The sequence below is a fragment of the Maylandia zebra genome, linkage group LG10 (genome assembly GCF_041146795.1).
Source record: "Maylandia zebra isolate NMK-2024a linkage group LG10, Mzebra_GT3a, whole genome shotgun sequence".
Classification (NCBI taxonomy): Eukaryota; Metazoa; Chordata; class Actinopteri; order Cichliformes; family Cichlidae; genus Maylandia; species Maylandia zebra.
Window position 1 is genome coordinate 19,255,429 of NC_135176.1, and position 27,330 is coordinate 19,282,758.

The following is a 27,330-nucleotide window of genomic DNA, read 5'->3' on the forward strand; positions in this document are numbered from 1 at the left end:
TGAGGGTTTTCTGTGGGCAAGCCCTCTATCGGTTGCCCACAGAAAACCCTCATGGGTAAGTTGTGAACTGCTGTTTTTCTTTTGACTAGTGATTTAAGTTACTGACCTTTAAAAAAAAAAAAAAGAATATATATATATATATATATATATATATATATATATATATATATATATATATATATATATATATATATATATTCTTTGTGGAATAATGTAGTAAATTACCAGGGAAAAAATATGAATATCTGATTCCTCATGCTCCCCAGCAAATGTTAATCCCATCCCATTCATTTTAATTTTACTTTCTCTGTGTCATGGTCCGGGGTCTGTGATCCAGTGAGTTGAATTGTTTATTATTTATTTGCCACATTATTACTGTCGGTGTTTTGGTTTTGAATTTCTAGGTCCTAGGTTTTGGTCCCTTTGCCCCCTCATGTTGCTCTGTGCTCCCTCTGTTCTGTGCCTAGTCTACCCTGCCTGTGTGTTCCTTCTGTTCCAGTGTAGTCAGGTCTCTGTACAAAGTCCATGTCTCTGAGTCTGTCTCTTTGCATGTGTGTTCAGTTTCCTGTTTTATTGTGAAGGTCTGTGTCTTATGTTAGTGTGTGTTGTTTCCTTCTGCTTGTTGCTGGTTTGTCTGTATTGTCTCCGCGAGTCTCCCTGTTTCCTGTGCGTTCCTTCCTGTGTTCCTCTGCATGTCATCCCGTGAGTTTTGGCTTCAGTTTCATTTGTTAGGTTTTTCCAGTTTAGGTTATTTCTTAGTTCCTTTCCTCGCCATCTCCACTTTTGTCAGTAGTTTCTTCACTCATAATTAAAAGCTCACTCATCCCATCAATGTCAGTGCCTGCATCTTGGGTCCTGATTTTCACACCCCACACGGCTTGCCCTGGCAAACCGTGAAACTGTAAATGTTAGATTGCCTAAATGTCTACCCCCCTGTCTGCTAGATGATGCAACAACACTAGCAACTGTCAGTACGATTTAATCAGCAGCCACATCCATTAACATTCGCTCCCCCCGAATGATCTATGGTTTGCCAGGTTTTACTTTTGTGGCCTGGAAAATAGGCCCCAGAACCCTGAAATGATGTTAGTACTCATTCACAAGTTTTACCTTTACTTTTAAGAAAAGAACCCAAAAGAAGGAACATTCATAAAATTAACTTTAATTGCAGATAAGCTTGCTTAATTAAGCAACAGTAGCTGGAGTAAAACAAACAGCTCAAAAAGATAATAACAATGAAAACATCTTAATCATCTTAAAATGTATAAAAGATTATGAAATTTAAAAATAATCAAGTTTAAAATGTTGCTAAATATCTACTACTGGTCTTGATGTTGTTGTAGAAGAGAAGAGAGAGAACACCTTAGCAACAGATGGAGTCTCTTCCTTACCATGCAGAATGACGCACATTCAAAGAACTCTGTACAAAATTCCCAAAACTTCCTCGAAGTTCCAATCCAACATGGTGGCAGTGAGCAGAGTAAATCCCCAAAATAGTCAATCCAATTTATAATCCATGGTGGTTTGGAAAAAGAAGGTGAAATCTTCTGGGTTTCTTGCAAAAAATCCTAACTGTGAATTCCAAGGTCTTCTAATTCTCCACTCAACAACACTCTGCAACAAAAAACAACTTCTTCCATCTGCATGGGATTTTTATACATGTTGTTTTCTCATCTCCGTTTCCCCTCTTTAACCCCACCATCAGCCCACATGACATTCACATTGTCCCAAAGATAAGCCACACCCTTTTGTTCTCTCTATAACCTTTCAGACAGATTAACTAAAGAAAAGTTCAATCATTCATTAAAATGGTTACATTTTCTCATACATATACTGTATTTCGTTGTACATTTATATGACATGAATGAATATGTTCTTCATCATGTCTCATTCAGTTTATATGCTGTTTTACTTCAACATGATTTCTCAATAGCTCAATCACATATAAACATACTTTTTCTCTTTATGACTGTGTTATGACTGTGTCTTTGACAATCTTACACACTCACTCACAAAGAAAGAGCCAAGGATGCACTATAGTCATAACAATGCTCCCACAATCTAGGTGAAAAAGCAAGGCATCAAAATTATTTCATTACTCAAACAACATATTCTTACTCCTCATATTGATTAGATTTATTCTTGATTATACTATGATTAGAATTAAGCATGATTAACTATTAGCAAAAACACAAGTAAATAAACTCAGTTTTAACACTTTTCCATTACAAAGGCCGAATGTTGCGTCCTTCTATTCACTTTTTGGGTAAAGATAAGCTGGGGGATTTCAATCTTTCAATCAATTTTTTTGGCTGCTCTTCTTTTTTTTTCAATTTGATTTCCCCCTTCAACTTTGGCCAGGATTTCAACTTGCTCCTCCAGGCCAACAATTTTCCCGACCAGCCTGGAAGCAAGCAAGTCACCATGACTCTCAGCAGCTTTAGCATGAGTCTCAGCAGCCGTACGAGCAACCAACCAATCAACTGGAAGGCATGAGAAATTAAGCAGTACCAAAAAATAACCTTGAGAAGCCACTGTGCAATAAAGATCAGTCCTTCTGGGGTGACTTTGCTGATGGGGAGATTAACTGTGGACAACAAACACAAGCAATGACATTTAATATAATAATCCTTTATTGTGTGTTTATTAATAGCTTTCCTATAAAGCACATCACTCTATGATTTGAATTGAATCAATTATTTATTGGGAATAATCATCTGAATGCGAGTCTGGTAGGTCCGATCAGCAGGTGGAGTGAAACACCAAGATTTTTCTTTAGTTTTACATTGAACAGAACATCTTACTATAGATCAGTTTCTACATTTAATATTACTTTTTTTGTTGTTTGCTTATGATTTGTTTTGAGACTCATTCTTACATCCTCACCCCCTGCTGACGTTCACCCGCATCAGTTTGAATATCGAGCATACAGAGGATGCAGTCATCACAGCTCTCCATCAGCTCTTACAAAACTAGACCAGAAAAAACATCCAAGTGAGAATGTTGTTTGTAGATTTGAGCCTAACCCAACAATCTGGGCTCAGTCAATTTGCTGTGCATTGGGATACTGGGTTTGAATCTTGAATCTTTTCTTTTTATAAAAAAGTAAGGCTCCAAAACAGCAAAGAAAATTCAGTACTGCAGCAACAGGCCTAAGTGAATGTTAAAGGCTGTGGGGACACAGTCCTTCCTCTGCCAGTCACAATAGCAGTGCTATTTCTGAAATGTCTAAATTACCCTTTTGTGCAGAAGGAACAAGTCTTCCATCTTTACATACAGCCTATGCTTTCTTGGTGCTATCTAAGCATCTGCTCCCCAGAGCCTGGTGAGTGTAAATGGTAGGTGAAGGGCAATGCCACTTTTTGAGCATGTCTAAAATTAAAACTTCATTGTAGTTTTCTAGTCACTGGCCCATCAGAAAAAAACATCCTTACCTTGAATTTCATTAGCCTTCAGGAATTGTAAGATGTACTGTAGTACTGCATTTAGATGATTAGCCACACTTTCAGCAACCACACCTATAACCTGAAGGAAATCCTGGAAGGTGGGGAAACAGGGGTTAATAGAAGTAAAAAGAAAAAAAGAAGGGGGTGGACAGATGGAGACATTGTAAGTAACAGCCTAGATTTACCTCATTTATACCTCATATTGCTTGCATTTACTCAGTGTATCAAACAGCATCTACTCATGTGAATTGTCAGTTTGATCTTGTTAGACATATACAGTAACTGTGGGCCAAAACAAACACACAGTTATCTATGAAGAGGGGTTACTGATATTCCATTTAGGAATGTCCATAGTCATTAAATCTATATATGCACACCATGCATTAGCAGTGGGGTCACAGTTTGCCTCTGCTTTTTTTCACTGAGACACTGATAAAACAGGAATGGAAATTTCTTAAAAACCATGTTGTCTTTTCACATCTTTATATAAACTGGTGATTTTGGCAAAGTATAATTTTTTCTCTCCAGCACACATTATGTTTGCAGTGTTCCATTTACAACTCCCTTCAGCCAACATGGCCCTGCTCAGTGCCACTGAGTCACATGACTCCAGGTAAGCTAAACATGCCAGAGCAGGGAGTAGGAGTCAGAGCAAAGTGAGAAATCCTACCTGAATGATGGCCCTTTGTTTGTTTAAAAAAGTGTGTGGGCTTAATGTCGACATTGATAAACTTTTATTATCCTTACTTTTTTTTTTTCTCAATTTTATTATCCTTACTAATCCAAAATAAACTGGATGAATGACTCAATCAATTGAAAAACAATCCAAGGCCTTTTTGTTTCCATTCTTGGACCCAAACAGCAACATTCAGAAGCAAAAGGTAAACTAGAAGGCAGCTGTATTGCTCAGTAAAGTAACAATGCAGGTCAAAACAACAAAATTTTAAACTATAACTCTTCTTAGAAAAGCACACGAGGGACACAGTACATGTCAAAGTGCAAGTGAACACTCTGCTGAAGTTGCTTATTAGCACAAAGCACCAGAGACAAAAGACGGCCAAAATAAAACAGGAAGAAGCAACACGCTGGAACAGACACGAAGAGGGAAAGATAAACAAACACAGAGACAAATCAAAACTTGATTCTCAGAATAAAGAATTAAACACAAAAATAATTCCAACTACAATGAGAAAAAAATAATACAGAATCATAGCCTGAAGAAAAACTATACAAAATTAATGAATGAATGAATAAATAAATAAATCAATGAATATATAGAGATAGTTTTTCTTTAAGATAGATAGATATAGAAAGATAGCAGCTACCTTCTCCACCGACAGCAAAGTCTGCTCCCCTACTAGCCTGCCCAGGTAGGTCCTTCCCTGCCAGGCCAAATCAGCCACGGTTGCCCGAATCTCCCTCATCTTCTGGGGTCGACCCTCAAACTCTGTTGCTTCCAAAACTGCAAGCACGAAAAAAACCAACGCAAAAAGTCTGCTAAAATGCCCTCGTAGGCAACAGAAGAACATTGTCGATATTGGCTTTATCGCTGACAGCTAGTAAATAAAATACACCTCTTAATAAAAAAGTATGCGATGCGCCACACTGACGTTAAGGCACCGTTCTGACTGTAAAGCACTTTGAGGTACAACACAGGTGTTTGGAAACCCTCCTCCTAACTGTAAAAAAAACCTCTGAATGCCCGCCTCTTTTTTTATCTTCATTTTCCATGAGTGTAATCACCTAACGTTTATTCAACCAGTTTGAGTTAAGAGAGATATCTGCCATCTGCTGGACCGAGTCTGAAACTACCTTTTGTTTCTCTTACACACACACACACACACACACACACACACACACACACACACATAGATCTATATAGATATATATATGCAAAAGTAAAAACTTAGATTAAACATTTGTACTGCAAACATGGCTGCTTATTTGAATCATGTTACTTTCCTGATTGACAGAAAATGATGTGATTTCTGCTGCAATACAATTTTCCTAAGCGTACAAATAAAATATCTAATTTGTTGTTTTACCCGGGGCACACAAAGGAGGTGAAAATCTTTTTTCTTGTTCTCAATAGCGGGTTGTGCATTTAAAGTAGGACTTGCACAGGGCAGCTGTTGGAGTACCTAACCTCACAGTCATTGTCATTCATACGAGGACGGGAGCTGCAGAGGAGGCCTCCTCCCAGGAACAGCAGTCCTGCAGAGCCCCAGCCGATGTGTGTTCTTGAGAGCTGCAGTAATTTATCTGCATGAAAGGAGTCAGGCAGGAAGTGGTTTTTTAGGTGCTTGTAATAATTAAAGGAGAAGTTGACTGCGTCTTCACTTCATGGTTACGTAGAAACCCTGAAAGCACTGAAAGTAGGTTGAAATATAAAGAACAGCTTAGAGATAACCGCAGTCCAAACAGCAAATGCCACAAACGTTTGTAGCAATGGTTTGATGCTCACTTTACTTTTTCATTTCAAGCTATGCCTAGAAGAGAAGAGTAATGAAAAAGTAACAAAGAAAATAAGACGTCTTACTTTGGCTTTACTTTTATTCGATTTTTGTTTTGAGGATTTATCATTAAAGGATGATTGTGTGTCTTTAATAGACTAATAATCAGACCTGGCACTAAATTATATTCTAAACTGGAAAAGAAGTGGCCTCATAGTGGTTCCTGTATTTTCCCCCACTTGCGAGGCTTCACCTTGCAGATATTCTGTGTCATTGCTATTATTCTTCTTCTTATTATTATTACTACTTTTTAAATTTTCATTTCATTTCATTTGTACATAATGTGAATTCCTAAAAATATTGTTAGTTAAAATAACTACAAACTAACATATGATTAAAAGCCCAAAGCTAATTTTAGCAAGTTAAGTGTTTAATCAAGCCCTTCCCCATATCATTATAATGAAAGTAAAAGTTTTGGAATTGAAATCACCCACTACACCAAGGGTCTCAAACTTAAATGAGCCGTTGGCCACTGCTGGAGCTGTCGCTTTAGTGTTCAATTAGAACAAAAACAAAACAAACAAACAAGAAAACACCAACACATAATTCCTAAAATGTGGTGTTTGTGTGTGTGTTTTTTTAAAATATAACAAGGCAAAACTGCAAACATGAACGCTGATTCTTTTCCTCCCTCCTAACTAACTGACGCCTTTCATTGAACTACCAAATAAACACACTGGTACTCTCTTTCTGGTCAGACTGCGTCAGTGCTGTTGGGGGTGGGGGGTGTAATACATACATATATATATATATATATATATATATATATATATATATATATATATATATATATATATATATATATATATATATATACAAGAAAATGTAATTTTAGAGTGTTTATTTATCGGATAAAATAAGTTAAATGTCACCGTTATTACTGTCCGGCCGGAAACAGCGGGGGTGTCCAAATTCAGAAGCTGCATCCTCCTGAGGACCCGGCGCTTGTTGGGGGAAAACTCTGTAAAAAACCCAGGAGAAATAAAGACACAATGAGACAAAGTTACTTTCTTTATCAAACGTGTACACGGGTGAGCTGCTAAGAACAACTCACACCATGCACAGTGGCTTGGTAATTTTTATAGGAAAGACAGTGAGAACAGGATAAGAAAATACAAAACAAATAAAATAAACAACTCCATATGTGGCGCTAGTCTCGTCAGCAGAGAGCTGGGAGAAGGCTGTGAGAGATAAAACAATCTAAAACAATATGTCCCAAAACAGTATGTCTTTGCTGAGAAAGTCTAAAAAGATAATTCTAAACTAATCTAACCATAGACAAAAGGGCATGCTTGCACATTTAAAAGAAGGTAAAGAAACATAGAAACATTTTTCCTGTAACATTCCCTCCTGTTTTAACTTATTTTAAATGTATACAACAATTGTCTGTGAAGGTTATTTATTAAGTATCTTAAGCAATTTTTAAATTTTCAAAATGTCAGCATAGCAGAAATGGCAGTCATTTGGTCTAAAGAATAAAACACAAGAAAATAATAAAAAGAAAAACATAGTAAATGAAAATCATAGTAAATGAAATAACAAGTGGAATAAACAAGAAAAAATAATAAAACTACAAAAAATAAAGGAGAAAAACCTTATATTTTAAAACGAAAACTTACAAAAAATAAAAGGATGAAAAGTAAAATGAAAACTTTATATTTAAAAATGATGAAAACCTAATATGTAAAATGAAAACTTCAAAAAATACAAGGATGAAAACCTTATACTTAAAATGATGCAAACCTTAAATTGAAAACTTTATATGTAAAATAATGAAAACTTCATATTTAAAATGAAAACTTCAAAAAATAAAAGGATGAGAACTTTATATTTAAAATGAAAAACTTTATGTTTAAAACTGAAGACTTCAAAAAAATAAAAGTATGAAAACGTTATATTTAAAATGAAAAACTTTATGTTTAAAAGTCAAGACAAAAAAAATAAAAGCATGAAAACTTGCATAACCTACTAATGTTTTAATCAGTGCATGATCACTTGACAAGTCATTTTTAATCACCACGTCATTTATTAGCAGCTAGTACAAGTTCTCCTCTAACAGAATTGCATCGGGATGTTGTTCTTCTTCAGGCACGGCAACATAAGCAGTCATTGTAGTTGTTATCATCTTTGAAATCATTACTCTTAGACATGGCGGTGTAGCTGCTCCAGATGTGTGGTCAGTGACATATTTCTGCAGAATGGTCAAATTCTGCAAAGCTTCATAAATGTCTCCGCTTACAAACTCCTCCTTGTGATGCTGTTAGCAGGTCTAGTGTCAGTCTGTTCTGCAGCACCATCGTTCTGATGGCCTTCTGTTCTCCTGCTAAGGCGGTTCCCAGGGTCTTAGTCAAGTTGATGTGTCGTAGCAGAGCATATCGGTTGATTTCCACATGATCCCGCACCTCGGCAACTCCAATCAAGCTCTGTAAGAATTTCACTCCTCCTCAGATGCGAAACTCTGGTTCCTTTACTGCTTGGTGCCGTCCGTGCACATCCTGTCTGGTAATGAGTCTTTGTTTGTAGTATCATCCGGTAGCTGTAGTTGGAGCGACAGTTGAGGCTCATCAGTGTCGCGTTACTGGCACAGGTTTCGTTGAGTGAACAGTCCATACACTTCCTCTCATTCCTCGGTGGGCAGAAAGTGTATATGTATTTGCATAGCAGTCAGTTTTATTATTCCAGTAAGCTGTAGTGTTCATAAACTGCCACCAGAAATTAGTGGCATAGCCATGGGGAAACTTGGTGTACTTTCCTTTGTCATACAGTGTCTGCCTTTTCTTCATATAGCGTGACTTATTGTCCCTCACGGAAGCAAAGATGAGGAGCCCGGCCATGGTCAGGGCCGCTGCAGTTGTTAAGAGCCACCACCTCATGACGACGGGACACACCCTCCTGTCGCGAGTAGACCCCCCGGCCAGGAAAGCTGACCCCTCCACCGGGCGAGATCACAACAAGTGGGCAAGCCTGCCGTCAGCTGTGTTTAGATGGCTTCACTGACTCGCCTGCAGTGACTCTGATGGATCCAGGATGGTCGTTCCGCTATTTTGCAAGCTCCAGTTTTTCCTTTGGAGCACTTTGATCAGAACCCAGTCACCGGGCTGTGATCTGCAAGACACTTGATAGACATCATTACATTCTTTGTCATTTACAATCATCTCTTTATTTTCCTACAACTTAGACATACATTTTGCTACTGAAATTGTATCTGCCTTTTTCACTGGGTAGATTTCTGGCCACTTTGAGAATACATCTATAACCACTAGGGTGTATTTTTTCCCTTGGCATTCATTTAGCTCAATAAAGTCCATATGGATTGTGTGGTCTCAGGTTTCCCTGAGCATTATATTTTTGACACGTCATGCACGTTCTGACAAATTGTTTTGCTGAGGTTTCAAAATTTACAGTGTAGAAATGAGAGTTGACAATACTGGTCAGTCCCCCCGTTGACAAATGCGTACAGCCATGAGTCACTAATGCCGCCATTTTGTGGAGGAATTTTGGCAACACTGGCTTGCCATAACACATCATTAAGTCGTTTGTCAGAACTGCACCGTGTTTTAGCCATTTTGCCTGCTCTGCTATGCTTGCTGCTTTTGTTCATTTTTCAACACATCCAGTGGAATCTGATGTGTGTTCACTGCCATCAATATGATGTTTGTCTTTTGTGCCGCCTATTTTGCTGCTCTGTCAGCAAAATTGTTGCCTGTAGTAATGAAAGAGTCAGTAGGCGTTGTAAGAGGTTGGCATGGTGAACTGGTTTTCCGGTTGGTGTAATCATTCCTCTGGTTTTCCAGATTTTTTGCAAAATGATGCACAGCAGAGAAAACATACTGGCTGTCTATATAAATGGTTATTTGTTTATCTTTGTGTATTTCACATGCGCAACAATCTCGTGGGAAGTGACCTTCCTCTCCACGGTTCTAGCAGGCGTTGTCTCTATGTTATCTGCTGTTTCTGCGTGGCTGTCTGCGGCCTTGGTGTTTGTGACTTTGCTCGCCTCTCTGTTCCTGATAGCCACCTGCGAATTAGTGTTTTAGTCTGTTGTCAACAGTCAGCCTTATTTTTAAGTTACAGAATGCTTCTCCCTTTTTTTGTTTTTTGTTTTTTTGTTTGGGAGAATAGATGCAACTCTACATTTTCACTTAAGGCAGTTTTAGATCATTTCTAGTTTTTCAAACAAGTCATGGATCTCACACATTTCAAACTTTCAAGTTAGGGTTGTTTCCCATTTATACAAATATATATATTTAACTTTGCATTGCTCACAGCTCATAGCTCACAGCTCTAAACCTAGGCATTTTTCAATCATATGCCTAATCACTATGTGTCACTGTGATTCTCAAGTATGGTCACAAGTTCGTTTAAATTCGTTTCCAAAACCAACAAAATAATCAAAGAAAAACAAAAACATAAACGTGTCAGGACACAAAAGAAAAAGAAAAATGCTGCCACCCGAACAAGGCAGAAGTCTGCATATGTTGGCTTTTAATAGCATGCAGCTTGTAACATGGTAGACTAATGTGCCTGTGTTAATTCAGCTCCATATTATTGTGTGAAGTTGCACTGGGTTGGGAGTGGTTTTGTGTTTGTCACATTTTGGTGAGCCAATGGCTGGAATGGGGTTGGACTAATTAGAGGCAGGTGTACTTGATTGCACTGATACACTGGTCTACATATAGCCCACACTACAAACACTGCTGTGTTGTTTTGTCTCTCTGTGCAGTCCAGGGCCTATTATATGCCACAGCCTAAAGGCAGCAGAGTTCCAGAGGCTTGAGTGACCACTGACTATATGCTTGCAGGGTGGTGGGTCTCCAAGTACAACTTCTAACCCTGTTAAAGGCAACATGTGGAGTGCAACTTGGCTGTGTGGCATAGCTGGCTCTGGCCTTGGGACTGTGTGTTTTTATACAATTCATAAGTGGGACACTGGACTGTTTTATCTTTTATCTCTTGATATATTTTTTGTCAACAAATTATCTTTTAGAATTTTATTGACTGACATCTTTTTGCCCACGACTGAGACGGTTGGTCAGACCTAGAGTCTTTCTTTGGGTGTGTTACAGCAGCTTCTGCTCTAAAAGAAACAAATAAATAAAAAGAAAAGAAAATGTGTAACATGCTCATCAGCTTAGCAGTGTCTACATATTTAATTCAGCTTCTCAATCCTGTAGTTTTAGCTGTTGTCTACAGGGTTTTGCTTATTGGTTGTTATTATAGGTGTGCTCTATATCTCAGCAATGTGTCATTCTAGGATGATAAGTTTCAAGCTGGTCAAGTGCCTCTATGCACTTCATTAGTTTAGTTATTCTCCGTATTTTCTTCATCTCACATGTCATTACACTGAGTTTCAGCAAACCTTAAGCTTGATGCAGACTACTGCTTAACAATTATCCACCTCACATCATAACCGATTAAGGTGCCTCTTCATATTAATATTATGTCATTGATAATATTATACCCTTTGTCTTATATAACAGCAATAGCATATTATAATATTTTATTAGTGTGTACCATTATACTACTCCTGAGCCAATTTGTTAGTTAGGATCATCTTATTCAGCAAACAGATAATTTAGAATTCATCCAATCTGCGGTCACATTTGTTCTCTCTGTTGCATGGCGGACCAGGCAGTTCTATTATAATATATTATTTATATTTTATTTTGTATCCATCAAGGGCTTCAGATGACCTGCAGAATCATCCTTTTCCCAGGGTGGAGACAGTTACCTTTTCACACACTGTCCTTGGCTGAACAGTGACACAGCCTTAATATACTTTATTGATGTTATTAAAATATTTTCGTGTGACTTATTTGCTTTATATTCATTTTATACATGCTGGGCATGGTCATCATGCCAACTGTGTTTCATTGTTAATATCACTTTACAGGTTGTTATCCTTGCTATTATTAATATCAAATACTCTAAAGATCATTTCTACTGTAATTTTCCCTTTGTTTATCTTTATTTCGTACTTTGTATATTTATATCTACTCAGTGGGGTCTGTTTTCAACCCTTTTAAACTACTTCAAACTACTTTGATCTCTAGTTTTCACCTAATAAGGGATTATTATGTTCTTCCTGATATGGGTGTTGCTGCAGATGCGGCTGCAGGAATGAGTGATTGTTTACTAAAAGGATTGTGGACACTGCACAGTGTCTCGTCTTCTGGTTTTACTAAACTGGCAGTTGGATTCTGTTCTCCCGACTGTTTATATTTTGTTTTCTTAAATCTCTCAGTTTACAGACACTGTTTTTGTCCGGCGTCTGGACTTTTCTTTTCTCACCACTGCTCGTCAGCAGGAGTGAGTTTTAATTTCACTTGCTTGATTACCCATCTTATTTATGTATTTACTTATTTTTGTTTAAGTAATATATACACAATACAGCTGCTATCACCTTCGCTGGTATTAGAGACGAGAGTGGTTGCTCACACGCCCTTCTACTTTCGGACTATTTCCAAAAGCGGTGTGAACTTTACGAGACGGAACTCGACCGTTCTCTCAACTCACCAGCACGTCAGTGAATAGCAGTAAAAGAAAAACACAGTAGGAGCAGCTCAGTCTCTTATTGGACCGTGAAAATTCAGCTTGCTCCGTTAATTAAAACAATACACACACATACATTCACATTCACACTTATTCGCGCGATCGGAACCCTTATCATAAGGGGAGCTGCCAGTCTTTCTGTAGACGAGCTACTTATTCCCTTGACCCAGCTGGGGGAGCTACCCAGAGCTCCAAACCTAACCCACAAGAGTGGGGAGCTTCCAGTCGACGAGCTCCAAGCTACCAGCCGACGAGCTACTTTAAACCCACAGAAGTGGGGAGCTTCCAGTCGACGAGCTCCAAGCTACCAGCCGACGAGCTACTTTAAACCCACAGAAGTGGGGAGCTTCCAGTCGCGACGAGCTACTTTCGCTATTTTAAATTCCCTGAATTTAAAATACGATTTTACGCAAGATTGTGTCAGTGTGTCTGTATCTACCTGGTCAGTGTCGCCGGGTCTGGTCCACCTCGATCGGGCCCCACCACCGTGGGTCGCTTTCTAAGAACGTTGGCCAAGACTCGAATTTAACGCCCTTGGTCTTTGACCACACACCTAGTGTGTGGGCTGTCGACAGACGAGCAACGTGGACTGGTCACGGAGATGGGACACGATGGAGGCGCTCCGGCTCCGAAGGACCAAGAAATGTTGGGGGAAAACTCTGTAAAAAACCCAGGAGAAATAAAGACACAATGAGACAAAGTTACTTTCTTTATCAAACGTGTACACGGGTGAGCTGCTAAGAACAACTCACACCATGCACAGTGGCTTGGTAATTTTTATAGGAAAGACAGTGAGAACAGGATAAGAAAATACAAAACAAATAAAATAAACAACTCCATATGTGGCGCTAGTCTCGTCAGCAGAGAGCTGGGAGAAGGCTGTGAGAGATAAAACAATCTAAAACAATATGTCCCAAAACAGTATGTCTTTGCTGAGAAAGTCTAAAAAGATAATTCTAAACTAATCTAACCATAGACAAAAGGGCATGCTTGCACATTTAAAAGAAGGTAAAGAAACATAGAAACATTTTTCCTGTAACAGCGCTCTAAGTGGGCCGGGTCCACTGTTCCCCTCTGTGTGAGTTTGGACCTTTCTGGCTTACTTTGCAGGCTGTGTGTTTGTCTAAATTTTTACTTTCCTCATTTGTTCTTTTCCAGTCATCACTGCCATCTGATTAAGTTTATACGTTCCGATAATTGCTTTCGTTTCCTTCGTTTAATCACCACTGGTTTTTGGTTCCATCTCCTTTGTATCACACATCAAAAGAAATAAAAATGACTGTGTGTTTGACTTTATTCAGGGTGATAAAATTTACCAGAACTGTAAAAAGTGTTGGACATTTGGACCCATTTTAAATTGAGTAGTTTTAACCAAAGATTTGAACCATTATTCTAACCCTATAAAACCTGAACCATGACATAATTGGTAGAATTTTTTAATGCTGAGTCTCTTCAACTTTGTGACAGAATTTAAAAAAAAGAAATTTCATAAATTGTATTAAGTTCAATAGATGCTGAACACGAAACAAAATGACTATGAGTCTTTTTAACAAGTATGTTCTAATAAAACTTGGAAATAAGAGCTAAGTGTGGTAGCGTTGTCTTTCATCTTTCATCTCATTCTTGAATAAAAAAAAGTCTACAAAACTCATTAGTCTTTCAAAAAGGGAGAAGTCTATAAACACAGACTTGTTCGCTCATTTTATTTCACCTTTTGACAAAACCCCCCACCATGATAAAAAACAACAACAACACATGAAATCACCTGCTTGTAAAAATGCTTGATAATTTTTGCTGCATATGCATTACAACAAACACAAAACAAATACAATCTGAAAACTATTCAGCTAGAAAATGCAAATCTGTGACATGATCATTAATATTGAACCAGTTAATTACAGAAAGACTAAAATTCATGTACTACAAACAAACCAATAAAAACACAGAATATATTTTTAAACTGATTTCAATTTAATTCGCATCTAGTCCCATAAATATAAGAAATACTCCATAAACTGAAAACACGAATTACTTTTTACTCTGTTTATTATACTCTTGAAAGAAAAGAGTGGCTATGCTAAGATTAAAAAAGCAAACACATGATCTTACATGCTTCTAATGTTTACCTTAATTTCATATTACATATACATTATAAGAAAGACACAAAAAACAGAAGAAAACTATTCAACAAAAAAAGAAAGACCAGTCAAAGATGAGGCCTAGACTTCTAGACTTTAATCACTGACTACACAGTCAGATTTCATGGCAGTTTCTAATGCACATCCTTTGAATTTCCTAAAGAGCCCAGAAAAAAAACTCAGTGAGAATAACCTATATAATATATATTACACAGCATGAACAACAAAGACATGTGAACTAAATCTCTATCATGGTGTAAAATATCTTAGAAAATGTATTGTAATTTGCTGTATTTGAATCTCTTTAAGCACACAAAGAGATTCAAAACACTGAACTGTGTTCCCTCAATATATTCTGGATGCAAGTAAAAAGTAAGAAGTAAAAACTTCAGTAAAGTTAAACACTTGTAGTGCAAACATTGCTGCTTATTTGAATCATGTTACTTTCCTAATTGACGGAAGTATGATGTGATTTCTGCTGCAATACAGTTTTCCTAAAGTGTACAAATAAAATAGCTAATTTGTTGTTTTACTCAGGAGAAAAACAGGAGATGAAACTTTTCTTGTTCTCATTAGTTTTGTATTTAAATGTAGGACTTAAACAGCACGATGGTTGGAGTACCTAACCTCACAGTCAGTGTCATTCATACGAGGACGGGAGCAGCAGAGGAGGCCTCCTCCCAGGAACAGCAGTCCTGCAGAGCCCCAGCCGATGTAAAGCGATGATCCCAGCTCCCTCTTCTGAGAAGCGGACCAGAGTGGGTTGTAGAAATCCTTAATCATAGCGTGGGCTGTCCAAGTTACAGGGATTAGGAGCAAGACACCTGCAATGATGACGATAACCCCAGAAGCTATAGTCACATTGCTATTTTGTCTTTGATGCATTATACAGTTACTGCACCTGTACCCAACTACAGCAAACAGGATCCCAAAGAACCCTAACAGGATGGCGATGATGATGAGCGCTCGGGCAGCCTGCAAATCTTGAGATAAGGCCAACTTCGAATCATAGACCTTACACTGCTTCTGGCTCGTACTCTGGACCACACAGCTCATCCACAAGCCCTCATGGATTACTTGAGCTGTGACGATGTTGGTACCAATGAAGGCTGTCACTCTCCACATGGGGAGCACACAAGTGATGATGCTCCCCAAAAAGCCGATGATAGCCAAGACCAAACCCAGAAGCTTACAGTCAGCCATCGTGATGAGATCTGCTGATCTCTTCAAAGAGGAAAGATGGTGTGTTTTTGAGAGCTGCAGTAATTTATCTGCATGAAAGTCAGGCAGGAAGTGGTTTTTAGGTGCTTGTAATAATTAAAGGAGAAGTTGACTGCGTCTTCACTGATGCATGCAAAGTTACATATAAAGACCAATCACTCCCCAAAAGAACATTTCATACAGAAAATCTGTATGTTAGATATTAGCAGATTTAAAAAATCAATCAATCAATCATTTGAAAAAGATATGGAGTTATTTATTGGATGACCCACACAGACTTTTCAAGAAATCTGTGAAATGGTAAGCGGACTGATTCTTCTTTTCTACTTTCCCAGAGCACTCAAAGCGCTTCAGACAACATGCCTCTTTCACTCATTCACACAAGCACTTTTTTCTGTTCTTAAGTGCTTTCTAACAGTCACACACATTCAAAAGTGCAATGGATGCATCCCCTTGCGTTAGATAACTTTCTGGCATTACTCCATAACTCTGAGCGCTGTTCCCAACATCAATCATTTTAATTGGGTCCTTTTGACAGTTTTAAGGGCAAAAGTCAGATATCAAACATACTGCAGACAGAAAAAAATGAATCCTCCTGACAGCTTTGTCAGGTTTGCTGCCAGGGGTGGGCTACTATATCTGTTAAAGAAGGGTTTTTCACAACTTTGGCAACTGGAGACAGGCAAAAAGTGTCCCCGGTGCACTCTCAGGTGGTCAAGATTTCTTTACTTCATGGGTTAGAGATGGGTGGTTCACCACCTTCTGGCAGCGGATAGGCTCCCAGGTGCAGCTTAGTGGGACCAAGTTTATTTAACTCTTTGTTTGGACTAGTTACCACTGGCCATAATACAATCAAAGGTTACTTTTTGTTCCTAATCACTACACTTCAGACAGTATTGATCACATATGCTCATTCAACAAGTGGCACAAACTTCATTAATATACTTGTGAATAATATTTGATCTAAAAGTGTGGGTCTAAACATCCAAGTGTAGGTATGTATACAGTGTATACGAGTACATATGGTGACATAGTACATATGTGAGTATATGTTCAGTGTAAACAGGTATATATGTCATGGTTGATTTCCATCCTCTACACCGAGAGTACACTGTTTATACTGTCTTTATATTGGACACTCTAACGTTGGTATGAAGGTGGAATTCAGTGAATGGATCTCAGCATCATCACCTAAAATTCATATGAATATCTGCTGCACTTGATGTAACACAACTCTGACCCAACTCTCCGCACAGGTGATGATGCTCCCCAGAAAACCGATGATAGCCAAGACCAAACCTAGAATCCGCCTACAGCCAGCTGTCATGATGAAGCTAAGCTGATGGTTTTTCTTGAAAGCTGCAGAAAAGACTTCTGCAGGAAGTGGCTGAATCTGGGTTCCTCACTTAAGCATTACATTTTTTACTTTATACTCTGAACCACATCTCTGTATAACCAACCTGAGTGCCTTCTTGGTAATTACCATAGTGTTAAACTACAGATTATCTGTTTCAAATTATCAGTGTGACGTTGTTGGGTTGTTCAACTTCACAACTCTATAATTGTGAAGCTTTCAGACTCCCAATCACCACACCACTGCCTTTGTGTTTGTAACATCATCATTTGTTCCCTTTTCTCTTTTTGCCTCACCTCACCCTTTTCCTCGCCTTGCACTGCCACAATGTCTTTGCTTCAGTTTCACTGAAATGTGAGATTTATTGACAGCAGATGGTAATGTTAAGTTCCTGGAAAGGACATATGGCACACATGGACTGACATGTTGGTGGTTTGAATGATATCAGGTTTATCTTTATCTCGGGAAGCCCTCTTTGCAATTTGTTGCTCCGTTCCCTGTTCAGCTTGTGATCATTTTGTTTTAGCATGAGATAGCATACAACTATTACTCACTTTACTGAATTGTAGAGGGGGACATACAAATGCTCTGTGACTTGTGTCAAAGTTATTTGATGAGTACATTAGTTTCAAATTAGTATATAAAATATGTGAACACTACTTTTCTGCATTTACAGTACAAAACAAAAAGTATAGCAAAAACAAAAATCCTAAACAGCCACATTAGCAAATGCAGACCTTGATTATAAACAAATTTAAAAAACAAATAAATAAGCAAAAAAGAAAAATATTTTCAGAAACAGACAATCAGATAAGACCGTGCAACTAAAGATAAATATGTGTATTATAAAATATTGTGTATTGTTATGACTGTTTGTTTTTTCTTTGCTAAAGAAAGGCATAGTTAAACCTGCTCCACTGTATCTTTTTGATGCTTACACTTACACATCCAACTGCTACTACATCATTTTAATATTGAAAATGATCTATACCAAAATGTGTGTGTTTCCTTCCACCCCTATAAACAAAACATCAAAATAGTAAAAAAAAAAAAAAAAAGGTAAACTTTCTTTGGAAACAGACAAACAGCAATAAACAAATTAGATCAGTCAGTCTTCACATGTAAATGCTGGGTTTGATTCTAATCTGTTGAAGCGTGAAACATTTAGCAGAGGAAATAAGCACTGAAAGTAGGCTGAACTATATAAAGAACAACTTAGAGATAACCGCAGACTAGTGATGGGATTTCTGGCTCTTTTTAGAGAGCCGGCTCTTTCGGCTCCGAACCGGCTCCGAACCGGCTCTTCTGGTTTTTTTGTTGCTTTAATTAATTTCTTATTAACAATAATATAAAATTATGCACAATAGGAATTACTAATGTAAAAAAAAGTGGTTTTATTTATATATGTTTATATATAAATATTTATGGTGGCCTCTTGAGACAAAACACGTACAAACTCCAAAACACATTTCTAGCGTTAACTGAACTTCCAAAACAGAGCTACCCAGATCACTCAAATTACACAATTGAAAGCATGTGTGTATTGTTTGTGTATTTATACACAAGCACTGTATATATTCAAATAATTTAAAAAAGAAAATGTTCATTTACCTGTTACTACCACACACCAAATCGGGTCGTTGGTACTTCCTGGCTTGTATAGCCACTAGGTAACAAAAGCTCAACACTGCCCCTAGCATCCTGGAACACTTTGTTGTGATTTGTACGTGCTTTGGAGTTTGCACATGCTTTGTCTCTAGGGGCCACCGTAAATATACTTTTATTTATTCACTCCACATTAAAATAAATAAATCATATAAGACAAAAACCAACTATTCACAGTTCAACTTTTAACTAATTAAATTTTCAGCTTTTTCCTTTTAAACTAATTTAAAGTGAAACAACACAAAACGCTGCAAACCACAACACAATTAAATATAAATTAAAATATGAAAACAAAAAGAAGATGCACATTCTCTGTCATATGGGCCTGCATGAATAAACTTTCTGAATCCTTTATCATCCGCAACTGAAAATAGTTGTGGATGATTACTATACCTTTCTAATGTGACCCTGGCTCTCTTTCTCTCTTGCTCTGTTCCTGTGCTACTGCGAGTGTAACTACCGCCCCTCCCCCCTCTTCCCAGCGTAAAGTACAAGGCTCGCGTGCAGAGTGAAGCGGGAAAAAAGTGCGAGAGAGAGGGTGAGAGAAAGAAAAAAAAAAAAACACAGCTCGCGATAAGGAGCCGGCTCGTGTCGTCCACGTCAAAGATCTGGCTCTAAGAGCCATTTTGGACTGCCACATCAAACAGCAAAAGCCACAAACGTTTGTAGCAATGGTTTGATGCTCACTTAACTTTTTTTTTATTTCAAGCTATGCCTAGAAGAGTAATGAAAAAATAATAAAGCAAAGAAAAACATCTTACTTCAACTTTTATTCGATTTTTGATTTGCGGTTTTCTCATTAAAGGATGATTGTGTCTTTAATAGACTAATAATCAGACCTGTTTGGCACTAAATTATATTCTAAACTGAAAAAGAAGTGGCCTCATGGTGGTTCCTGTATTTCCCCCCACTTGTGAGGCTTTGCCTCGTAGATATTCTGTGTCAACAATATTATTATTATTATTATTATTATTATTATTATTATTATTATTATTATTATTACTTTTTGGCTTTTCATTTCATTTGTACATAATGTGAATTCCTAAAAACATTTTTGGTGATTAAATCACTACAAGCTAACATATGATTAAAAGTCCAAAGCTAATTTTAGCAGTTTCAGTGTTTAATCAAGCCCTTCCCGGTGTCATTATGAGGACTGTGAAAGTTTTGCTTTTTAAATCACCCACTACACTAAGGGTTTCAAACTGAAATGAGCCGTGGGCCACGGCTGGTACCGTCATCTCATTGGAGGGCCACTTTAGTGTTCAAGAAGCATAAAAACAAACAAACGCCCACAAATATTTCTGAAAACGTCGTGTTTTGTTTGTTCTTTTAAATTTTGATTATTGTATAACCAAACAAAACTGCAAACATGAACACAATTTCTTTTTCTCACTCTTAACTAACCGAAGCCTTTCATTGAACTACCAAATAAACACATTGGCGCTCTCATTCTGGTCAGATACGTGGCAACACTTCTGCTATAATTTTGTTTGTATTTAACAAAATAAAAATGCAGACATAAATGTACACGTTAGTTTTTGACTGTAGTGAAAATTGTTTTCTTTAGAAATAAGTCTCTCACTACTGAACTAACACTGTGAATCCCTCAACAGGTTTGTGCTCTCTGCTCATATTGCATTCATATTAATTTTTTTTCTTTTTAAGAACTTATTTTAACATTGCACTCAACAACAAACAAACTCTCGTAACAAAAAAAGTAACTTCAAGTACCAAACTGCATTATATTTCGTCACGTCGATATATGGGCTGCAAGTACGGGTGACGTGTGCCACAAGTGGCCCCCGGGCCACATGTTTGAGGTCCCCGTATTATACTGTATTCCATTATCAGACTATTTGTAAACAAAAAACATGAAATACGTCTTTATGAGGGCACACACTACTGTTGGCTATACTATTATTGTAGCACAAAGTACCTTGAGGTACCTGCATAAATAAATACAACTGAACTGAATTGAATATTTCTCTCTCCCTTGACCCACTCTTTATGCAATAATATACACAACTCCTTAGTATCTTATAAATGAAGACATAAACACAAATTGTAATCAGACTCTTTATTTAGATGTTTGAAAATAAAGAGCCACTGCCATCAGATGCAACGAAGAAATGTCTGCTCTCACATGCTTGTGAGTAAATTTAATGTACATTTTAATGGTACATGCTCACACATTAAACAGACAAGCAAAAACCAAATATAAAAAGAAGTATTTAAAAACAGCAAGTAAGACAATAATCCAAATCACTATCAATATTGAACCAGTTTAATAAATCATAGATTTAAACTTGTGGCTGCTCAGTCAGATTTTACAGAAAGTTTAAATACACAAACTTTACTACTCATCCAAATCACACATTTAAGTTTCAAAGAGCTTTTACTCTTTCTAATTAACTGCTTTTTCTTTTTACAAGACCCTGATTTACACAGAGGGAGGTTGGGAGTACTTAACATCATAGCTAGTCTCCTTTTTGAGTGGCCAGGAGCTGCAAAGGAGACTTCCACCCAGTATCAGCAGCCCTACAGACACCCACCCGATGTGGAGCGCAGCTCCCATTCTGTATTCTTCATTGTAGGATTCATGAGCTATGGTGATTGTGGTCCAGCAGACTGGTATGAGCACCAAGACACCTGCAATGATGAAGGCAATTCCAGAAACAAAGGCCTCTTTAGTCTTTTGCCTTTCATCCTGATCATTGGTGGTGCAGTTGCCCCCTACCACACCAAGCATGATACCAAAAACATTGATGATGATGGCCATGATGGTGAGCACTCTGGCAGCCTTCAGTTCTTGAGGTACATCCAGAGAAATATAAGCTTCACATGCTGTCCTGTAGTAATAGTAATAGTCCTGACTCTCACAGTACTTCCACAAACCCAGCCCATTATTCTGAGCAAATTTCCAAGTGGAGCCGATGCAGATGGCCATGCATCCAAGAGAGCCGAAGATGGCAAAGACCAAACCCAGAAGCTGCCTTCCACTAGCCTTCATTATAATGATTTCTTGGTGTATTCTTGAGAGCTGCAGTAGCTTATCTGTGAGCAAAGAGCTGAGTGGGAAGTGGTTTGTAGGTGTTTTTTATAACCAGAGATGTCTGTAGCTTCCTCAATGAGTATTCACATATTTAAAGTTTGCTGATTATTTAGTACTACCCTTTAGCTAAAAAACTGTTTCTAAATGAAACATAGTGTTACAGAGATGCATGTACCAAAAGAGGCACAAAGATATAATTGCTTATTTTATCATTTGAAATATTTTGAAAAAGCTCTTTTTTTAGTCGAATGATACTAACTATTCTAAATGAACTGCTATATGTCCCCAACAGATAATAGTGGAAAAAATAACACTACTTCAGGGGTACTTTAGTTTCACTGTCAACTTTTCATTTATTAAGATTGAAGGTGATAAAACACAACCAAAATCAAATATTTTTCACTGAAAAGTGTGAAATTTATTCACAGCAGATGCTAAAGTAGAGTTTGAAGGAAGAACAGGTGATTTTCAGAGTGACTTCACTGTCTCTCTGGACTGGCATGTAGCCATGTGTGTGTGTGTGTGTGTGTGTGTGTGTGTGTGTGTGTGTGTGTGTGTGTGTGTGTGTGTGTGTGTGTGTGTGTGTGTAACGATCTGGAAGCAAATCATGTGTGGCGAGTTAAGGACCCAGGAGCAGGCGACACAGGAAGACAGGAACTTAATGAAAAGTGAAAACATGTGCCAGGAGTAGAAATAACTCAGCAGGAAAAACCACGACTAAACTAAGTAACAGAAAACTAAAACATAACAATACAACAGAAAGAAATCATAAACTTAAAATGCTGGGTCGAATGACCCAGAACCATGACAGTGTGAATATCAGTCTTCTTTAAAGAGAAAATGAAAACACTAACGGATTCTCACACAAACACTTTCCTCGTGTTTGACAGGTAAACACACTCACATTATAGACATTGTAGACTTCTAAGTATTTATAAAAAGTAACCAATCTAATGTGGTAATATATGCTACTATATGTATGATTTCCACCGATGTACGATCTACAGTAATTTCTTTATTTTTGTACAAGTTTTCCCAAGCTTCTCCAATCCTGCTTTAAAACTGGAAATGCCACATTTCCCTGTGGGTAAACTAATAATAACAGTGTTGGTATAATTGAATATATTATAGGATAAGAAAATGTTATAATTTAATTGTTAAATATGAATTAAACATTTCACAACACATTTATTTAGAAAAAGACAAACAGACCATCCAGTGTCTTTTTTTCTATGTTTGCATTCAGAGGTGAAAAAACACCAGCATCTCACACACTGAGGTTATAATTTGGCATGCAAAGGCAAACTACTACATGTTTTTAAAGTGGAAAAAAAATATCTACGCAAGAATTTTTGTGTTTCCCCTCACAACTAGAACAAAACATTAGCATTAAACAAATGTTATCAGTCTTCACATGTGAATGCTGGGTTTGATACTAACATGTTATTTCATTTCATTTAGCACAGAAAATGTGTGCAGAAAGTAGGTTGAACTATTTATAGGACAACTTGGAGATAGCAGCTCAATGTTCTGTGGCAGTGGTTTGCTATTTAATGTCAGTTTAGTTTAGCTTTGCCTAGGAGCACTTTCAAAGTAATAAAGAAAATCAAAACTGACTCTTCTTTCATATGATTTTTAATTTGTGGTTTAATGTATTACAAAATAACTTTCTTTAATGTTGAACTAGACTGCATATGCAACTACATTTATTAACTATGATGAACATGTGTTTCCTGCAGTACATGTAGCCTGTTGCTTGAATGATAAAGCGTAACCACAGACCGACACACACGTATACAGACACTAATTGCTTGGTTTTTACAACAAATATTTTACACTGTAAATTAGAAATGCAAAAAATGAAGCTCAACAGTGTTGTCTTTATTAAAAATATTTTCCTCTCCTCTTGATCTTCAATGAAAAAAAACCTTAATTCTCATTAGTCTTTTAAATCATGAGAGATCTACATAAACACAAATACATTCTGATTATGTTTATTAAACCTTCACAGAAAAAGATCCATCATGATCAGATAAAAAAAGTAAATATACACCATCACTTATAAAATTTTACTGGCATGCAATCTTACATAAAGAAGGAAAAGAAAAGAAAAATGAGGACACTATTCACACCGTGGATACAAATCAGTGACAGCAGTTCAGTGATGAAAGAGTAATCACAGACCTGACCTACACTTAAAACATTGGTTTCCCTGTCAGACTTTTTTGAAAGTTGAAATGAAGAAGACTACCTAGAAAAACCCCTGTTTCTATACCTATGATATAATATAAAAAGAGACTAAAAGAAATATTTGTTTTACACAATTACACTGCAAACATTTTTGCCTGTTTTGGTCACATTCCATGCTTTATTTTTTTACTCAGTCAAGAAAAATACAGTAAAGCTTTTCTAAAACATTTCTCTTGATCCCTAGAGACTGTATACATTTAAATTTATTTAGTTTATAGAAGTATTTATATATTTTTACACAGAGCTAGGTTTGGAGTATTCATTCTCATTACTGCGTGAACAAAAGAAGCAGAGGAGGCTTCCTCCCAGTAACAGCAGCCCTGCAGATGCCCAGCCGATGTAGAGTGAGGCTCCCATCAATGGAGGTCCGTAGTAAGACGTTTTCGCCATGGTGAGAGTTGTGATGGTGCTCCAGCAGATTGGAATGATCACCAGGACACCTGATATGATGAAGATAATTCCAGAAGCTATAGCCACTTTGCTATTTTTCCTCTTATTTGACACCAAGTTGGTGCAGTTGCCCCCGACAACACCAACTATGACTCCAAAGATCCCGACAATGATGGCGAAGACGATGAGCACTCTGGCAGCCTGCAGGTCTTGAGGTAAGGCCAGCAGAGAATCATAAGATTTGCACTCTGTTGTTGGTCGTGGATAGTAACTATAATCAAAGTTACAGGACTTCCACAAACCCTCTGATTTCCTCCACTCAGGGGATCTCCATGTGGGGAGAGCACAGCTTATGATGCTCCCCAGGACTCCGAAAATGGCCAAGACCAAACCTAGAAGCTGTCTCCCGCCAGGTTTCATGATGAAGTTTTCTTGAGCTCTTCAAAGAGGAAAGACAGTGTGTTCTTGAGAGTTGCAGTAATTTAGAAAAGAGCTGGGCAGGAAGTGGTTTTTATGTGTTTTTCATGATCAGAGGAGCTGACTAGTTTCCAACTCACTAATCATGCTGTTAAAGGAAAAGACAGATTGTTGCCTTTAAGCTGAAAATGTTCTCTGAAGGAAACCCAGACTCTCAGAGAGGCATAAAATGTAAAAAGTATAATTAGAAAAAGGTTGCAAAGGAAATCGCAAGTTTTTGTTAATTAAATCTAAAGAAAATTACAATTGGATTATATTTTTTTTAAATGGTCTGTGGCAATCCTGGTTTAAGTTAATTAAATTAAAGTCTTTAATGATTCAGCATTTTGTGACTAAATACAAACAAAATCAAACATTATTGTTTCCTCATAAATAGAGGAATATAAATTCCTTCATTCTCACTGAAATGTGAGATTTACTCATAGCAGATGCTGATGTAGAGTTCCGAGGAAGAAGATGTGACTACAGATTATCTTCATTACCAGTAGATACTTGTAGTTCAGTCACTGATATGTAGCTGCAACGATGATAACAGACTCATCTTCATCACCGGATGTTCTCGTTGCAATTTGTTGCTTTGTGCCTGGTTCAACTTGTGATCATGTGTTTTAAATGAAGTGGCATGTCCTTTATGCTCAGTTTACTTAAATTTAGAGGGGAACATCCACATGGTCTGAAACTTTTATTCAGTGCAGTTTACTCATCTGTTGGCTCGTACTCAGATGAGATCATCTAATGATCTTATGTAATCCATGTGCTTCTGTGTGCTCACATTGGATACGTTTTAAAAATCTTCTTCAGGAACTAAAGTTGGTTAATGTGATATGTCCAATAAATTTCTGTCATAAAATTGTTTTTATTGAAACTATATCATCTATACTCAACCTATTCAAGATGTACATGGTGAGATTAGTTGTCTCACCCACACAGAACAACCAAAAGTAAAGGAGCTGCCAGTATACAGGGTCTCTGACTGTCTGTCTTTCTTTACTCTCATTTTGTGTTTAACTCTCTTTTCAGTTTCAGTTAATTTAGTGATTGATAGATTTAATTGTATATAGGTAAACTGACGATGGCCGAGGCCAAATCAAGAAACTGTCTTCCACCGCTTCAAAGAGGAGGGGTGATGTGGTCTGAGTGCTCCAGTTATTTAACAGTGAGCGGCAGCTGAGCAGGAACTAGTTTTTATGTGGTTTTCACACTTGAAACCACTCGAGTGGCTTCCTTACTCGCTCGCTCACATTGCATGAGAAAGCACACATTAGATTGTACTGATGCTGCAATCTCCAAGCCACAAATTAAATATAGATATATTACTTAGAACATGTGAATACCAATGTTGTTGACAGCCATACGGCACATTATAAAATATGACTGTCATTTAAAATAGTTTTGACTTCTCTTGAATTATGGATAAAAGAAGAGCCGAGTATGAGAATGCAGGTAAAAATAAGACCTTTGTGCAGTAACTTTTCTTTTGCATGAGAGTTGGAAAGAGTTCACTTAGCTCTCAGTATCTGCACATCGTGTGAAAATGTCATTTACACTTTATGCTCTCGTTGCACTCTTTATAGGATCTCAAAGTGTATATATTTACACATGCAGCCTCCTCTTCTCGTGTTGGTTAATTGGACTCTCACCACCATATGTGTAAATTTAAGTGTGAATGGTTGTCTTCTGTATCTGTGTTAGCCCTGTGACAGACTGCCCAGGGTGTACACTGCCTCTTGCCCTAAGACAGCAGGGATAGGCTTAAAGCCCTCCTGCAACCCTGAAAAGGATGAATGGAAGGATGGACATAGTGTGTCCTTGAGAGCTGTAATTTTTATCTGTGAGGGAAGATCTGAGCAGGAAGTGGGGTCATACGCTGTCAATTTTTCAGTCAGTGTTCTGCTTCTTCATAAATAAAAACCAGTTCATAAGCAACTCTCCCCACAAATTGTCAACATAATATTTTCACCCCAAAAATATGTGTTAAAGGACCACTGCGGTACCCAGATGTCAGAGAGAACTGCCAAAACACGTACATCTGTAGAGGGGGCAATCATAATGAGGTATTTCGTAATTTGCCGATTCAAGCTGCTCTTCATATTTTTTGCCACCAGATGTCACCAAAGAGGACTGTGTTGAAAATCTGTGAGTAATTCGGTGCTTCAGGAAGCTTTATTTGACCATATCTACTTAGCCTTATACCAGATTTAATGACTCCATTCAGAAAAGGTGCAGAAAGTTCTTCTCAAGCAGGAAGACTCCTGCTGTGGGCAGACCA

The 27,330-nt window shown here is 37.5% G+C and overlaps 2 protein-coding genes and 1 long non-coding RNA gene across 3 annotated transcripts; all 3 read right to left on the bottom strand.

Annotated features, from left to right (window-relative positions):
• Positions 1–1,175: 1,175 nt before the first annotated feature.
• Positions 1,176–5,053, bottom strand: LOC143420848 (uncharacterized). The gene is made up of 3 exons (XR_013100585.1): positions 4,772–5,053; positions 3,435–3,537; positions 1,176–2,587 (listed from the first exon to the last, which is right to left on the bottom strand). It is a non-coding gene; the product is annotated as an uncharacterized LOC143420848 (long non-coding RNA).
• Positions 5,054–14,561: 9,508 nt separating this feature from the next.
• On the bottom strand, positions 14,562–15,901 carry LOC106674735 (claudin-4-like). The gene has a single exon (XM_076889270.1). The coding sequence runs from the start codon at positions 15,850–15,852 to the stop codon at positions 15,247–15,249; it is 606 nt and encodes a 201-aa protein (XP_076745385.1). The 5' UTR covers positions 15,853–15,901; the 3' UTR covers positions 14,562–15,246.
• Positions 15,902–21,223: 5,322 nt separating this feature from the next.
• LOC101474481 (uncharacterized) lies at positions 21,224–25,114 on the bottom strand. Its single transcript, XM_004550410.2, has 2 exons — positions 24,433–25,114; positions 21,224–21,960 (listed from the first exon to the last, which is right to left on the bottom strand). Exons 1-2 carry the CDS (start codon positions 25,002–25,004, stop codon positions 21,333–21,335), a joined length of 1,200 nt encoding a protein of 399 aa, XP_004550467.2. The 5' UTR covers positions 25,005–25,114; the 3' UTR covers positions 21,224–21,332.
• Positions 25,115–27,330: the final 2,216 nt, after the last annotated feature.

What these genes read in the sequence shown, in the direction of transcription:
- LOC106674735 (XM_076889270.1), bottom strand. Translation starts at nt 15,852, where the DNA reads ATGGCTGACTGTAAGCTTCTGGGTTTGGTCTTGGCTATCATCGGCTTT.
- LOC101474481 (XM_004550410.2), bottom strand. Translation starts at nt 25,004, where the DNA reads ATGAAACCTGGCGGGAGACAGCTTCTAGGTTTGGTCTTGGCCATTTTC. An exon ending in TACTCCAAACCTAGCTCTGT is followed by an intron (nt 21,961 to 24,432) that starts GTAAAAATATAT and finishes CTTCCCACTCAG; the next exon opens with CTCTTTGCTCACAGATAAGC.